General features: G+C 41.8%; 1 protein-coding gene across 1 annotated transcript in view; it reads left to right on the top strand.

Moving 5' to 3' along the window:
• The window catches only part of tprb (translocated promoter region b, nuclear basket protein), a 162,294-nt gene that overhangs the window by 113,522 nt on the left and 30,759 nt on the right, over window positions 1–18,013 (top strand). The window contains 4 exon segments of the mRNA XM_038793506.1: window positions 441–536; window positions 11,971–12,162; window positions 13,923–14,045; window positions 16,294–16,384. Coding sequence (XP_038649434.1) covers window positions 441–536; window positions 11,971–12,162; window positions 13,923–14,045; window positions 16,294–16,384 — 502 coding nt within the window.

Raw genomic sequence — 18,013 nt, forward strand, 5'->3', positions numbered from 1 at the left:
CTGTGGCGCACCATGAAGACTCACCTTCTCCAGGAGCTCTTTCCTTCTTGCACCACTCCTTGTCCGTGGATCCATCCACTAGCCACACCAGAGGAATAAAACCTTCCCCAGGCACATTTGCTCTTGTACTTTGCCCTTCAGGCGGGGAAAAGACAGAAAAAAATCACCTTGAGTGGGAGTCGCCAAATGTACGACTGCTCACTCCATGTTGGCACCAGAAGTGTGAACTAGATATTTATAATAATAGGTCAGTTTGGCATGGAAAAAATTAGTGGCCTTGCTAATGTTGCCCACATTGCATGAGCATTTGTTTCCTGAAGTTCCAGTTCTGAAGCTCTTCCGCATAACCATTTTGGAATTACATTTCACTTTGTACAATTAATGTTTGTACATTTACAGTACTGTAAACTACTGTGCTAAAATTTGTGTTGCCAATATAGGAAGAACATTTGCAGGAGGTAGATGAAAGTGCAGAAACGGGAACTGGAATGCAGATGCAATCAGAGAACCTGGATTCGCAAGACTCTATGTCACAGGTGAGTTAATTGCTCCTCGTCTGCATTGATTCTGAAATACAGATGCAGTCAGAGAACCTGGATTCACAAGACTCTATCTCACAGGTGAGTTAATTGCTGCTAGTCTGCATTGTGCCATATAAAGTTTATTGTTTATGTGTGCATCTCCTGCCATTGCACCCAGATGTTTAGACTGTTGTTTTCAAATCAAGAAGGGTTAGGGTGTGGAATTGAACTAGGGCTGAGAAAGGAAGCAAAGTTATTGAGCAAGAACTGGGCAAAGGGATGTAGTGTGGAACGGTCCAGAGCATTGGCGGTGTTATACTCCATAAGGCCAGTTAATGTAGAATAGAACTGGGACCAATCTTTACACACACTTTTGATGAGTGGTATTGCACATTACAAACATAGAGCAACTAATGCAATAACCTGTTCAACCTGTGTCTATATGTAGTTAACAAGTAAAGTGTGAAGAAGGGTAGTGGGGAGCCAGAATAAGGTGGACAGAATTAGAAATGGGGAATAATATGGTGCAAAGAGGCAACACTGCTGCAATCATCATACACACAGAATCTTTATAGTGCAGAAGGAGGCCACTCCGATATTTACATCTGCCCCAACCCTTTTTAAGAGAGTCTGGAAAGCTTTTAGGAAATGTGTAGGACAATGAGATGAGGGTATTCATTTCATAGGTGTGATTTATGACTGCAGAGTAGCAGAATGGGGACAAATGGCAGTAAAATACGAATTAAAGTTGGCAATCGTTGGAGAAAAGTCGAATAAATTGGTGTTAAAATGTACAACGGTAAATAGAGAACCCTTTCGTAACAGCAGCACTGAAGATCTGAGCAACAATTAACAGTTTGGAATTTGCGGAAAGTAATTAAACCAGGATCTGCCTAATCTAGAGGAAATTAAAATAAATATAGAGACCATTGAGAGGCTGGGGTGCCGGGCTGACATGTGACCAGAAGGATCTGGGTTATAAAAAGTATAAGTGGCAAGTGAGAGCAATCAATATCTTGTGGCAGACTGACCCAACAACCAGTCAATCATTTAACAAATACTGATGGTAAAGAAGCATAGCCGCAGCAATGCCACTACAACTAAATGGAAGGAACTTGCACAGGATCCATACTGCTCAACAACCATCTGGGAAGGATGTCGGAGTTGAATACTTGAAGCTCTCGGTGAGTACAAGGGTCAGCTGTTGGCTTTTGGATATTTGATCTGTGAAATGCTTTCCTACAGCAACATCCTGTGAGGACTTGTAAGTATTTATTTTAGAATTGGCATAAAGTTGGATGTTGCAGCTTCAAGTGGCATAAAGTTATGTGCACAATGCCATATCATGAGAATGTTGCGATCATTTATTGTTCTTGTATGTATGTATGTATATATTTTATATAATGTAAGTATAATATAAGTATCCATCCAGATTTGATTATCTGCTTTTATTCAGGATTTATCAAATACTGCATAAATATTTCAATATTTTATATACTGAGTAGCTGTCAAAATCAAAATCACGAGTGCCTGGATTATATTTGACATCTCCTTTCAAGATTGTGGTTTCCTATTTAACGTTTGAGATATAGTGGATTTTTATGTATAGAACTGAGGAAACTTCATAAAATGTAATTGTTTGCAGTGTGAATTGATCCTCTCAAAGTGTAGTCCCGAAATGGTTAAGAGAATGATGCAGTACATACAGGCAATATTGTAAAAATAAGATCATTTTAATTAACAAAATTCCTTGTAACCATAATTGGAAAATAAGGTCTGGCAGGAATCGCAGCATATTCTTTTGGTTGGGTCACCTCTTGGAGTTGTACTGCTCAAAGACGAGGAAGTGGTTCGATGCACGGTTACTTGTGTTTTTCCTGCCCTCTCGTTTTCATCACTCTTTCTTATCCTCCCATCACCCTCCTGACTCCTGTTACAGCCTGACAAGACAATTGAAGCAGCATTCCTCACCAAATGGGACATTGGACAGGATAGTGATGACCACATCTGATGTCATGTAAAAAAAATCCATATTGATTGTTAACATGAGCAAAGTTTATTGGCTGGTTTACAGTGAAGTGTTGAAGTGAGAGGGAAGAACTAGCAACTTGCTGATCAGTTCCTTGGACAGCAAATGATTATGAACCAAGGACTGCTTACTGTGTCTAGAAGAAACAGCAAGAAGAGGAAAATATGACCATGAAATTGGCAACAAAAGCTTTGGAAGGCAGGCACTGATTTTAAAGCTGGCAGCTGATTAGAAAAGACAGCTCAATAGTGCATGTTCCATCTAGTATTTGTTTTCCTCTGCTAGGTGGGATCACACTTAGTGATCTTGTTCTAAACATAGATTCACAAAATACTTTCTTCTCCCTTTGCATTCAAGGTTCCTGCAATAAGACGCACAATAGAATGTTAACAATATACAATTATGAACAACTAATAAACAACAGTCAATAACTTTAATGTTTCTGAGGATGTTGTTTTCTGTGTGGTTGTTGGTGAAGCTCTGGCATCTGCACCTTTGTTGACTGCAACCTGTTGGCATTTTTGGTTTAGTTTGGACATCCGCAATTGTCTCAACTAACATTGACATCATGTTTGCACGTTGAATCCATGGAATCCCTATGTTGCAGAAGGAGGCCATTCGGCCCATCGAGTCAGCACTCCGCAAACCTAAGCACACTTCCCCTCCCTATCCCCATAACCCCACCTAACCACATATTTAGACACAAAGGGACAATTTAGCATGGCCAATCCACCTAACCTTCACATCTTTTGGACTGTGGGAGGAAACCGCAGACACTGGGAGAATGTGCATACTCCACACAGTCACCAAGGCCAGAATTGAACTCTGGTTCCTGGCGCTGACACAGCAGTACTAATCACTGTGCCACCATGCCGAGGTTGACTTGGTGTTTAAAATGTCCTCAACTTGAGATGCTGTCTCACGCAGTTTCTGGTATTGTCAGGTTCTCAGGAATGCCTTCACTTGGCACAATTAGCTGTGGACTGTGGAGAACTAGTTCCAGTTGCTAAACGTTGATCGGTGTGTCTTCTCCATTCTACATGGTACATTATCCCGAATTTGAACAGTGTAGGAGTCTGGCCCTGTCTGAATAAGGCAATGACAGGTATTCGCTTTTCACTGATGGTATTTATTGCCAGTACTTCCTGTCCTTTCTGTAAAACACAGCATTTAGCCCTGTTCTCATATTTCAAACCTTACTTTGCTGGTTCCTTAACCATTTCTTTTGTCTTAAGTGGCTTCAGCAGATGGAACACTATGCACAACTGACATTTTATAATAAGTAATGCCGGAGAACTTTGGGTTGTTGAATACGTTGTATTCCTGTACGTCATCACAAATTGGTTTGTCGTTTAGACAATGATCCGTGCTCACAAGTTTCAATTAATGCTTCATTGTCTGGACAAACCTTTCAGCCAGTCTATTTGTGGCAGGGCGGTAAAGAGCAGATTTGATGTGTTACATAGAACATACAGTGCAGAAGGAGGCATTTGGCCCATCGAGTCTGCACCGACCCACTTAAGCCCTCACTTCCACCCTATCCCTGTAACCCAATAATCCCTTGTTACCTATTTGGTCACTAAGGGCAATTTATCATTGCCAATCTACCTAACCTGCACATCTTTCGACTGTGGGAGGAAACCGGAGCACCCGGAGGCAACCCACAAGGGGAGAATGTGCAGACATTAACACTGCAATGAAATTACTGCCACATTCCAGCGCCTATTCGGGTACACAGCTGGTTGGGAATTGAACCCGTGCTGCTGGCCTTGTTCTGCATCGCAAACCAGCTGTCTAGCCCACTGAGCTAAACAATCCCCTATTGTTCTCTCCAAGAACATGTGGACAGCATGGTGGCACAGTGGTTAGCACCGCTGCCTCGCAGCGCCAGGGACCTGGGTTTGATTACAACCTTGAGTGACTGTATGTGTGAAATTAGCACATTCTCCCTGTTTCTGGGTGGGTTTCCTCCGGGTGCTGCAGTTTCTTCCCGCAGTCCAAAGATGTGAACAGTAGGTGGATTGACCATGCTTTTTTGCCACTTCACGTCCAAATGTTCAGCAGCGTTACAGGTATTGGGTTTGGACCTAAGTAGGTTGCTCTTTCAGAGGGTCGGTGCACATTCGATGGGCCCAATGGTTGCTTCCTACACTGTAGGGATTCTATGACAGTCTCCATAATGGCAACTTCAGACCATTTAGAAGCGTATCTACCATAATGCAAAGCATTCGTCCTTCGAATGGTCTGGCATAATCTATGTGCACTCATTGCCATGGGTGTAATAACGCTGGTGACGGCAGGTTTCAAACTTTTGTGCAAACCAAACACTTGCCCGCCCTCTCCTCTGTTTCACTATCGAGCCGTGGCCATCAAAAATAGTTTCTTACTGTCTTCTTTATCCTTGCTACCCCACAAAGACCTTCATGAAGCTGGTTTTAGACACGTTTCCTTAAAAATGGCAAATGTTGACCCTAATTCCCCGGAGGAGACGAGACTGAACGGATAGTTTTAAGTCTTCGGGTAACATAGGGTTTAACTTGGGTTTGCTCCCAAGGTTTTGCCACGAAGTATCATGACCATAACTTCTGACAGTAGTGCATTATTTCTGGTATACTTTTTAACTTGTCCTGCTGTCACAGGGGTGTTATTGACTTTTTTGAAATAGAAAACGTTTCTACTCAAACAATTCATTGTTGACTTGTAATGGTAACCTAGTCCATCAGCATTCTCATGGAGATTGGATTGATATTTTATCAATGATATTTTATCGAATGTGTGTGCTGATGACAACAAAGCTCACTTCTGCATCTGGCTTGCTGCTATAGATGGTACCAATATGGGCCCCAGTATCGTTGTCAGTGGTTGATGATCCATCAGTAAAGTAAATTTCTGTCCATGTAGGCATTGGTAAATACATTTGATTCCAAAAATGATGCCTAGAGCTTCCTACTCTATCCATGCATAGTTAATTTCTGCTTTGTTCAGGGATCTTGAGACAAACATTTTTAAAATTTAAAGTACCCAATTCAGTTTTTCCAATTAAGGGGCAATTTAGCGTTGCCAATCCACCTACTCTGCACATCTTTGTGTTATGGTGGTGAGACCTATGCAAACATGGGGAGAATGTGCAAACTCTGCACGGACAGGGGGCCGGGTTCGAACCCGGGTCCTTGGCGCCATGAGGCAGCAGTGCTAACCACTCCACATGCCTCCCATTGATGCAAGCACTATTGCCTTTTCTTCAGCATTGGACACTTGTGAAAAGCCACTGCTCCCACTCCCCTATGGTGGGTGATGTGTCGCAAGCCAGTTGCAAGAGTAACTTTGCATCAAAATGTGTCGGGTCGTCTTACTTTTATAGTGATTCTTTAGCTTGTACGAAGGCCTTCCCTCATTGATCCACCCAGTTCCATTTCTTGTTTTGACACAACCTGTAAAAGCTTGAAAAAAGTTGCTAGATTAGGTACAAATCTTCCATAATAGTTTAATAAACCCAAAAATGATCTAAGTTGATTTACATCTTAGTACCTCAGTTATGGCTCTTAGTTTTGAAGGAAATTTGTGCAGTCCCTTTGCATCTGTAACGTGCCCGAGGTATTTAATAGAAGATTTGAAGAATTCACATTTAGCCTTCCGTTCTCTTAGTCCATAATCTTCTTCTAGTGTCTGGAATGTAGCATCTAAATTTTGAAGAGCTCTTCATTTTCTCCAGTGACTGAAGATCATCCCAAGTAGCGCTGGACTCCTTCGAGTCACTTATAATTTGATCCATGGCACATTGGAACAGCGCTGGTGTGGATGTGATGCCAAATGGAAATCTTTTGTTTCTGAATAGCACTTTGTGTCTCTTGATTGCCAACTATTGTTGTGAATCTGGATCTACATTTATCTGGAGGTAAACCTGTTGACAGGCTCTGCTGCTTGATCTATTTAGCGAATTCAAACTCAAGATTTCTGGAATTCATTCAATCAATCTATTTAACAGGCTCAAATATTATACCAGCTCTGTAAAATCTGTTATCCAAATAAGTGACACTTATCTTCCCAAATAAGATCAGTGAGTAAAATTAATTTCTCGCTGGCCAGGTGCTAACAGGGGCTGACTACTGTTGCTGCAATCCCTAGACTCCCAATTCGGGTTGCCTGGGCTTCCAGCTCGTGGTTCTTTTCTTAACTAAGAATCATAGAATTCTTTCTCGATTGTAAGGATACGGTGAGTTGTGGGCCTAGATAGGATGCTATTTCCAAGAGTTGGTGCAAAATCGATGGGCCAAATGGTCTCCTTCTGCAGAAGGTTAGAGCCACCCAACTCCTCGGAGTTGGCCACTTTTTACCAAAATGTAATTCAGCCTGGCTACAAGCTTGACTTAAGGTCAACTTTGCTGAAATGAGGGGCAGCACGGTGGTGTAGTGGTTAGCATTCCTGCCTCACGGCACTGAGGTCCCAGGTTCGATCCCGGCGCCGGGCACTGTCCATGTGGAGTTTGCACATTCTCTGTGTTTGCATGGGTTTCGTGACCACATCCCAAAGATGTGCAAGGTAAGTGGCTTGGCCATGCTAAATTGCCCCTTAATTGGAAACCGTGAATTGGGTGCTCTAATTTTTTTTTAAACTTTACTGAAATGCTAATCTCCAGCCAGCCCAGTTAACAGTAATTAGTTAAAGGCAGAGAGTACTGCTCTGTACTGGACTGATAGTGACTTTAAAATCACCAGATATGTGTATCAAATCATGTTTCTGCATCACTGGTTCTATTGCCATGGCTGAATCACTTGCATTTCTGGGTTTGAGGAGCTCTGTCTTGACCAGCCTCTCTAATGCTGCCGTGACCTTGGGCTTGATGGTGTGGGCATTGACTAAGCCTTCAAGCATCTTGTTGACCTTTTGTCCTAAATCTTTAGATTGACTCAGATATGTTTTCCCAACTCCCCATTTCTGACTGTAGCGTATTTCTTTAAAATCTTTGGTAGACCTGCTTTGCACTTTGGCACGAGAGTCACCCCTGCCCAGTTCAACGTAATTCTCTCTGGCCAAGTTCTCCCCACTATGGGCAGCAGGGTGGCGCAGTGGTTAGCATTGCTGCCTCACAGCACCAAGGTCCCAGGTTCGTTCCCGGCTCTGGGTCACTGTCCGTGTGGAGTTTGCACATTCTCCCCTTGTTTGCATGAGTTTCACCTCCACAACCCAAAGATGTGCCGGGTAGGTGGATTGGCCATGTTAAATTGCTCCTTAATTGGAAAAAATGAATTGGATACTCTAAATTTATTAAAAAAGAGTTATCCCACTAGGGCTGGATAGTGATCTTTAATGACCTACAGGAACAAGCTTCCAGTCTGTCTGTTTAGCTGCTCATCTATTGCCCCTCAACAGATCTGCATCCCCGGTTTGAAATTTTCCTTTTGAAGGTTTTACGGCGCTATGTCGTAGTTTATCTTTATAAACAGTTTCTGGGACCAATGAAACAGCTGTGCTCATGTCCATCTCCATTTTCACCAGTTGTTCAGTAAAGCAGTGACCCAGTAATGGTTCATTGTGCCCACACTGGCCAATACGTTTAATGACAGTTCACCATCTGGCTGTGACTTGTTGCCATTTCTTGGCACCATTGTTGTATCACATGGATCTTTTTCCCTCGATTCGGTTTTCCATTTGATACACTTAGTTCTTGCTTTCTCTAGCTCTTGTTTGGAACTTGTTTCTTTCTCCAACATGTCTGCCTGATGTGCCCCTTTTCCCCACAATTTCTGTATTTTGCATCTTTGCACCAGTGTTTTGCTGCTGCGTGACCAGTTTCTGCATATCTGTGGCAATTTCCAACCTGTGTCTGTGTTCAGGTCTCAGCTGACATTTTATGGATTCCAGTGCTCAAGCTTAATTGTTGGGCTTTCTTTGCTGCTAATTTCAAAGCTTTGTGACTCCTAACTCCTTTTTTAGGTTTAAGTTGCTTTCCGTTAACTGCCTTTTTTGGATAACTTCTTAACACACTGCTCTACCTCTATTGGTATCATTCAAGACATCTACTGTAATGGATTCATCTTCTGGTTCTTTATGGAACCTGAGCCTCTTGGCGATGACCAATTGTTTCAGTGAGAAGTGGCCATGTAATATCTCCACAATCTCATCATAGGTTTTCAGGCCTGATTTTTTTCTGGCTGCATCAGACTTCGCAGGAGGTTAAAGATCGGTTTGTACTCTGAGAAGGTGGGTCTGCAACATCTGTTGGGAGTTTTATTCGCTTGGAGAAAATAATCAAATCTTTGAATATCTGCGCTCCACCACTTGGGGTTCTGATCATACGATCTGCATTGGCGCCAAATATTCCTTCCATTTTTACTATGAAAAAGGCTTGGGGAAGAAAGATGTGTCACAAAACTTTTGTCGCTACCTCTCTTTTTTAAACCAGGCACCCCTGAGCTCAGCCGGTTACATTTTGAGTTTTGGAACGCCCCCAACTCTAAACTACTGTTGAAGTGCACTTAATACTCTCTGTTCCCTGTACTGTTCCAGATCTTTCTGGGCGGAGCACGTGACTAGCTTCTTTTCCTCTTCCTCCAAAATGTGATTACATTTCGGTTCCTTTGATGACTCCTACTAATATTCAGCACCCCTCCATTGCCAGCTTTGGTGTAGTGAAGTTTTTGGTTTCTTAATTCTTTTCAATGTCTTTGCACGGATTGACTGTTTTTCTACATTCAGGAGTATGCCGTTGTGCCTCAACCACCTTGTTGCCAATTTTCTTGCATTCTTAAAAGATCGGCTTGCAGATCATAAGGGTACAAACAAGGGCTTTATTGGCAAGGTTTTTATTCAACAGGCTTTAAGGATGGACTGCCGGTTTGCCCGTGCAAATAGCTGATGAAGTCATCAATACGTCTCATGATCAGACTCTTGGTGACCTTGTTTCAACTCTGAACAAACACAACTGAACCAAAACTGAATGAGCACATGTTTAGTGAGCCAGTCCTATATAATAGTACTGTATACTCGCACTGTCAACTGCACCTTCCATCACTTTTTTCTCATTTGAGAGGAGACTGCTAGATTTGTCTTGCTTTTTGTGGACCGGGCATACATGAGAATTTCCGTGTTGCCGGGTCAGTGCCCGTGTTGTAACTACTGAAGCAGTTTGGCTAGAAGAGCAAGTACTTAATGAGCACCGGTCTTCAGTACCACAGGCAGGATGTTCATGGGGCCCCACCGCCTTTAGTGTATCATGTACATGTAATGCATGTAGCCATTTCTTGATATGACATGATGAGCGTTGAGTTGGCTAAAAACTGGTGGCTATGCTGTTGGAGCTTGGGAGGAAATGAGATGGATCATCCACTTGGCACCTCTGGCGAAAGATGGCTGCAAATGCTCTGTCTTGTTCTTTGCACAGTGCTGGGCACCAACATTGTCGTGGATGTCTATGTTCTGGTGCTTTTTCTTCCCTTTGATTGTCCACCACCATTCATGGCCTGATCTAGAGGCACCACGTAATTTTGGGCTGACCTGTTGGTTGTGGGATGGCTTAGCTGTATCTATGGGATCGCTTCACACCCTACAGCATGCTACTTCTGTTGTTAGTATGCATGTAGTCCTATGTCGAAGCTCAGTCAGTTTTAGGTACACCTGGTATAACTCCAGGCATGCTTCCCTGGTTTTGTGGCAATGCAACAATGAGAAATATTTCAGATCATGCATTTATAGCTTTTGATTGAATATAATTCTACTGCTGATGGCTCATAATACCTCATGAATATCTAGCGCTCAGCTTCTAGATCTTTTTCGAAACTTCATTTCCACTAGGACTGCACACTGGTAGATTGAAGGCGAGGCCAAGTAGATTTTTCCCTTTGGTTTTCTAATCATATATGGAAGGCCTAGTTTGGCAAATTTATCCTCTACCAGTAGTGATGCTACTTAGCCACTGTTTGTGAGGTAACAGCAAGCAGTCTCTCAAAACCAGATTAAAGTCCAACAGGTTTATTTGAAATCGCAAGCTTTTAGAGCGCTGCTCCGTAATCGGGTGAAGTGGAGGCAGGTTCACAATCAACACATTTGCAAGATAATTACAGATTGGAATGTCCTGGCCTGAGACAATTCATACCTTGATTATTACCTGTGATTATCACTCACTCCACTCACATTGTTCCTGTAAAGACTCACATTCCAACCATTCTTCACATTCCAATCTGTAATTATCTTGCAATTGTGTCTCATATATATGTGTGTGTATAATATATATTTAGAACCATCAGGGGCTGGTTTAGCACAGGGCTAAATTGCTGGCTTTGGAAGCAGACCAAGGCGGGCCAGCAGCACGGTTCTATTCCCGTACCAGCCTCCCTGAACAGGCACCGGAATGTGGCGACTAGGGGCTTTTCACAGTAACTTCATTTGAAGCCAACTTGTGACAATAAGCAATTTTCATTCATATATTATTTTTATATATGTATGTATGTATTGCGATTGTGAACCTGCCTCCACTTCACCTGATGACGGAGCAGCGCTCCAAAAGCTTGCGATTTCAAATAAACCCGTTGGACTTTAATCTGGTGTTGTGAGACTGCTTACTGTGCCCACCCCAGTCCAGCAATAGCATCTCCACATCACTGTTTGTGATGGACATTGAATGAAGTTCCCCACCCAGAATAAATTCTAAATGACAGATGGTTCTAAATGATTTTATTCCAAATGGCAGATCCTATCAATTGCACGGATAATGGCCAAATGTCCCAGATTATGGCGTGCACAACTTCATTGAGGTTGGAGGTTCACTGATCTGTTTGAAGCAAAGTACTGATATTCTTCAGACTCTCTGCTTCAGCACAACTTCTTATCTGCCTCTTGATCCTTTTATGTTTTGAAAATGAGAATGAATTGCAGAGTGGCCAGCCAGTAGAAATTGTAGACTAGGGGAGTGAACAAAAGTCAAGGACAACAGAAGGTGGAAGACAAGTTGTCTTTGGGAGACACAATCAGATGCATTCATTAAAACCAACAGTAGAAATGGGACCCAGGGCTGGAGGTGTGTGAGCTTAAATGTCTCTTCAAAAGGAACAGAAGTCCTGCTAAGATTGAAAATCATACCAAGTTATAAAATGAAACAAAATATGGACTTCCGAGAAATAACTTTTACAACTTAATTGTATGGAAACCAAGATGTCATCCAGCATGAGAAACAGTTCTGAGATTTGGCATCACAAACCTCACAGCTCCCATGTGGTAGCAACTTTTACATTCTCCCAATCCACCGTAGAATTTAGTCAGCTGCCATTATAATCCTTAAGCGTAAGAAAAGGTGACGATGGAAAGTAAGCGCTTGTTGATCAAGACTGCACTTGTAACATTCTAATATATCATGCTTCCACCAATGAAATTTCTGTAGTACTTCACATGATAACCAACAGATTGTAACTGTGACACCTTTGTAGGTGGTCATTGAAGATTATCCCCCTTCTCAACTGATGGAGGACAATGAGGAGACATCTCATTCATTGGATTTGGTACCTCAACCACCTGAACACCAGCAGAATACCCAGTCATCACAAAATTCTCAGACACAAACTGAATATATTATAATAGAGAGTGACGAAGATGCAGAAAATGAAGAGGACCAAGAGCAGGTAAAAATTCTGAAGATGGAATCCAAATCATGCTTAACCCAAACCCATGAACAGTAACAGTGATGAATACCACTGAGCAGGATGTTGCTGAATAGTTTGTAGATAATTTCGTGAAAGACAACATGTTCGGAAAATTCAGCACAGAACCAGTCTTTCACTCCATGCTAGTGTTTGGTCTCTATTTGAGCGTCCTATCCTTATTTAACTAAGTACAATTCTCTATTCCCTACTCCCTCCCTCCCTGTTTCCTTGCTTCCCTTAAATCCAAATATATGATTTTGCCTTCATGACTCACTGTGGTAGCAGGTTCCATGCTCTCCCCACTCCCCTAGTAAAATGTTTTTCTTGCGTTCCCTATTTGATGATTGTCCTGGCATGTAGTTTTGCTTTCCTTACTCAAGTGGAAAGACATCTGTTAGGTCAACCATCATCAACCTTTTTTCAGGAGAAAAAATACCCAACATGTTCTTCATTATCTGATGGGTATAAATCTCAGTTCTGATATCGTGCTTTGACTTTTTTGTATTCTCTCCATTGCATCCATAACCTTTTTGTAACATGGCAATCAGAACTTGGAAACTTTAGTGCACATTCAATTATTTTGCTACATCTTAATCTGGCTAGTCTAGAATGGCCTGAACATGGTTACTCCTTGAATGTTAGTTTGATGTTAGCGATCTCGTAGACCTCTGGCCATGACCCCTTTCCTAACCTACTAATAAACGTATAATCGTGCTTCTGTTGCCTCTGGATTATTTTGGAATGCGGGGATGCAATCTACCTGGACTGGGGGTCTTCTCTCGAGTATGATTAGTTTATTTAATATTTCTCCTTTTACTTTAAATATAGCTGTATTTTTTTTTATAAATTTAAAGTACCCAATTCAATTTTTTTCGAATTAAGGGGCAATTTAGTGTGGCCAATCTACCTAGCTTGCACATTTTTGAGTTGTGGGGGCGAAACCCATGCAAAGACGGGAAGAATGTGCAAACTCCACACGGACAGTGACCCAGAGCCGGGATTGAACCTGGAACCATGGCGCTATGAGGCCACAGTGCTAACCCACTGCGCCACCGTGCTGCCCCAGCTGTATCATTTCTAACAGTATGTTCCAATGTAATGTCCATCTTTATCTGTCTCCTTAAGCACTGAAGCAAATAACATAGATTTTCTATTGCTAAATTTTAATGAACTTGTGTGAAATTCATCTATTTAAATGCGCAAGAGGCTGTGCATGCGCATCCCAAATCACTTTACAGCCAATTATATACTTTTAAAATGTAGTTACTGTTATGTAGAGAATGTGGGTGGCAGCAATTGTCACCCAAGATCCCACAAGTTGTAATCAAATAAATAACTAGATCATCTGTTTCAGGTGTTATCCCAACACCAAAAAGTATTTGAGAAAGTATGCCCAAGAATGCATGCTTGGAAGGATAAACTTTCTGAATTCAACTTTGCTGAATTAGAACAATTGACATTGGCAGCTGATTGAAGTCTTGGAGAAGTGAGAAATTGGTGTGACTGCCTGACTAGTAATCTAATTCTGCTCATGTATTAGATAGTTTCTCCTTCCAGTTGCCACCACTTAACAAATATTTTGCTTGAGTCAGGACATTTGCATGTGGAGGTTTTGCAGAAAAGAAAGAAAATGTTAAGAGCAGAATTTTATGACTAGCTTATTTGGAAATATATGTTTTAGCTTTTCAGAGGTACAAACTTGAGGTTCTGACCCCATTAACTTTTTTGATCCCTTGTAGGAGGAATATGATGATGAGGATGATGACGATGATACTGGAATTGAGGATGGTGATGGCGATGGTGATGACAGTAATGGAGGTAGTCCTGGTGGCGAAGATAATTATGATGGTGGTGATGCAGAGGTATGCAACAATTGAGGTTTGAAGATCTCTCGAGACTCTGGAATATAGATATGGGTGAAATTAGCTAAAATACTGCGATTGGAGTTTTTCAGGTGCCTCTTCCAGAAACTCACCTTTTTAAAATTTAGCATGGCCATTCCACCAACCTACACATCTTTGGACATTGGGAGGAAACCGGAGCACCCAGAGGAACCCAAACCGGGAATCGAGCCCGAGTCCCTGGCGCTGTAAAACAACAGTGCTAACCACTGCTACCATGTTGAGTTGATGTGATGACCCACGCAACTTTATGTTTCACTCTGACAAGGTTTTTCTCACACATTCAGTATCTTTATCCCTGTTCCTGTGATCATAGAATGCCTACAGTGCAGAAGAAGGCCATTCGGCCCATTAAATCTGTGCCGTCCCTCTGAAGGAGCACTCTGCCTAAGCCCAACCGCCACCCTACCTCTGTAACCCCACTAGGGGCAATTTAGCATAGCCTATTCACCTAACCTGCATATCTTTGGACTGGGAGGAAACTTCAGCACCCGGACAAAACCCCCACAGACATGGGGAGAATGTGAAACTCAGCACAGACACTCGAGGTCGCAAACGAATCCAGGTCCCTGGCGCTAATGCAGCAGTGCTAACCACTGCCACCGTGCTTTGTTCTCTTCAACTTTCTATGCACCCTACTCTCTCCCTTCATTTAAGTCAACTTTGTAAGACAGTACCAGGTGCATTCTGACTAGCTACCAAGAGCTTCAACTTGGTGATTATTATTTAGCAAGGAGTGACTCTCCTTTTATAGGATATGTAAATGGGAGATCTTTTGGGACACCATGACATCTGAGGTTGTAAAATTGGAACATTTAACCCCTCTGTCAGTCTTGGTAATCCAACACCTGAGCCAAGTTGTCTGCTGTCAATTACTGACATGTCAGCTGTGGCACATTTTGTTTTTAAAATATTTTTTATTCTCCTTTTTCACATTTTCTTAAATTAACGCCCACCAACAGTCAACAGTAACAAATACAATGTCAATCCCCTTATCAACAACAACAATCCATCTTCTCACTAACCACGCCCCCCCCCCCCCCCCCAAAACAAGAACCCACGTGTCAACACAAATATCAAATAAAAAAGGAAGCAGGAATTGCCCATAGTCACCATCAACATACACAGTTCCAACCACCCAACCACCCCCCCCCCCCCCCCCCCAATATTCTATGTCATCCAATTCTTGAAAGTGCATAATGAATAACGCCCATGAATTGTAGAACCCCTCCATCCTTCCCCTCAGTTCAAACTTTACCTTCTCAAGAGTTAAGAATTCCAGCAGGTCCCCCTGCCATGCCAGGGCACAGGGTGGAGAGGTTGACTTTCACCCCAACAGCATCTGCCTTCAGGCAATCAACGAGGCGAAGGTTACAACATCTGCCCCCGCACCCGCTTCCAACCCCGGCTGATCTGACACCCCAAATATGGCCTCCAAAGGGCCGGGTCAAGTTTGGCTGTGGCCCATTAATGGGCATTGACCTATTTGACCTGTTGCGGAAATTGGTATTTTAGAGATGGCCAGTTAATATCATATCCCACACGGCGCCGAGGTTCCAGGTTTGATCCCGGCTCTGGGTCACTGTCCATGTGGAGTTTGCACATTCTCCCTGTTTGTGTGGGTTTCGCCACCACAACCCAAAGATGTGCAGGTTAGGTGGATTGCCCCTGCTAAAATTGCCCCTTAATTGGAAAAAATGAATTGGGTACTCTAATTTTTTTTTTTTAAATATCATATCCCATGGGCCTGTATCCAAACTATTAAATTTGCCCTAGCTACAGCTATCGTTCATGATCATAGCTATTAACCTGGAATCTAAGCTTTAGGACATGTGTCGGAGGTGCAAAAAGTAGTGTATGCCACATATAAGGGCAGGAAATTTACTTGTGATGGAATTCTCAGTAGTCTTGATTACAAAGTATGCATTTTGAGCCCCTCCCAATCGTAAATTTATTGGCATGTTAATTTTTAAAATCCATTCTGAAAGTTTAATCAGAAATTTGCATTGTGATTTTAAAGTAAGTAGCTTAATGTGCTGCTTAATTTTTGGTTCTCAGCTTTTTCTTGTCATTATGTTAACATCACCTGGGTTTTCAGTAATGTGACAGATTGAATTACTGACTGCTTAAATTTGCAAGTTTTGTGAGGATGGAACTTGTGACATTGGGATAATCAGCCTTATTCTTTTCTTCTTCACTTTTCACATAGGGTGCAAATGGGACAGAGCCTAGCACAGGCAATGAGCAAAGTGGCGGCTCTTGTAAGGAAGGAGAAAATACCCAAATGCCAGAAAACAATTGTGAGTATTGGCAAATTCCTTGCATTTAATCAACTGAAAGATAAAGCGGTCACCAATTTATTTGGGGTTAAAGTTGCACTATACAATTTTGGTAATAAATGCCTTTATGTGAAATTTCTTTCTTGTTTGTTTCACAAAGGCACAAACTCATTTACAGAAATGTTGTTTTGTTTTTTTACAATGCCAGACAGCAGAGTTCAATATGTACAATTTAATATTTCGGGACAGTGTTTTAGACTCAGTGCCTTTTGTTCAGAAAACAAAGGTAGATTTGTATTGGTGAATATTTAGAAATAAGGTATAGTTTTAAGTCGGTTTAATGTTTCTGTGCCTTGAAGGGTAAAATCTATAGTTAGATTCATGCTGGACAAGATGTTTGTATATTTGGGAGGGGATTGGTTTCAATTTCAACTGTTTCTCTATCGTGCTTAGAGAGGGTTACAGCGTGAAGAATAAATATCGGTAGCAGTGGTTGCTTAGCAACTATGGGGCCTTTTAAGATAGGAAGGATTTTCAGTTTTAGTTTTAACTGGATATAATAGTTGAAGACTGGGGAGTGAACATCTCAACTCTGCTAGAAGAAATATTGGACAGAGCAAGAGAGCTACAAAGAGGCAGGCTTCCCAAAGAACCAGATACGGTCCAGATAACCAGGGAATTGAGACAAACATTCTGAAAGAACAGAGACCAAGGTATTGTTCAGGAGAATTCAAGGTAAAGGGTAAACAAAGTGTTCTGAGCTAAAGAGACTGCAGTAACCAGATTTAGAGTCGGAAAGCAGACGTCAGAGCTAAATCAAACATTTGATGCCATTGTAATAAAGTCTGGGAATCGCGGATAAAATAAATTGTCAGTAGTTTGTACAGCAGTCAACACAAAGGAATCCTAAAGGGGAAGTGACAAAACCTGGATTTATTGTTAAAAGTGGAGTGGAAGCTTTGTTTAAAAGTCATTTGGAAAACCTGGATCAGATTTCTGAATGCAAAGCGCTATAATGGAAAGGGTTATTGTGAAAGAAGATTTTAAAATGTGTTTTTTGGAAGTGGAGTTTTGTAACTTGGGATAATCATATGGGGGGACTTTGAGGAGAAATCTTTTGACCTTGAGGTTCAGAGTGGAGAGTGTATTTGACCATCGCCATCTTGTGTGTTTAAAGGGACATTGTGTCACTGAGACTGTTGTCACTTAAGATATACTTTGTAGTCCCTGTTAATCTTAAAATCTGTGTATTTGTAAAGCTATGGAGAGGTAAAAGAGTATTGTATCATTAACCTTTTGATGTTTAATTGTTTTTTTCCGTGTTGCTAAAACAAATTAGCTGCCCTGTGATTCTGTTCCTCCATGGTTAATAAATAAAAGCCATATTTTATAAATAAAAGTAGAAGTTAGTCTTTTGACTGAGTTCCATTCTAGAATCTTCCTGCCCAGTTATAACATCAACTGGGATCATAACACTTAACTTGCAGTATTCTGTATTCCACAATGCATGAAGGTTAGTACAATTTTTTTGTACAGCAGAATTGATCGCTGTGGTGTTGAAAGATTCATATGGTGGCTTTGTGCTGGGGGGAACCCGAAAAAATACCCAACCTGCAGGAATACATTGAAAGACCACATCCTTCCCTTAAC

This window comes from Scyliorhinus canicula, chromosome 4 (assembly GCF_902713615.1).
Source record: "Scyliorhinus canicula chromosome 4, sScyCan1.1, whole genome shotgun sequence".
Classification (NCBI taxonomy): Eukaryota; Metazoa; Chordata; class Chondrichthyes; order Carcharhiniformes; family Scyliorhinidae; genus Scyliorhinus; species Scyliorhinus canicula.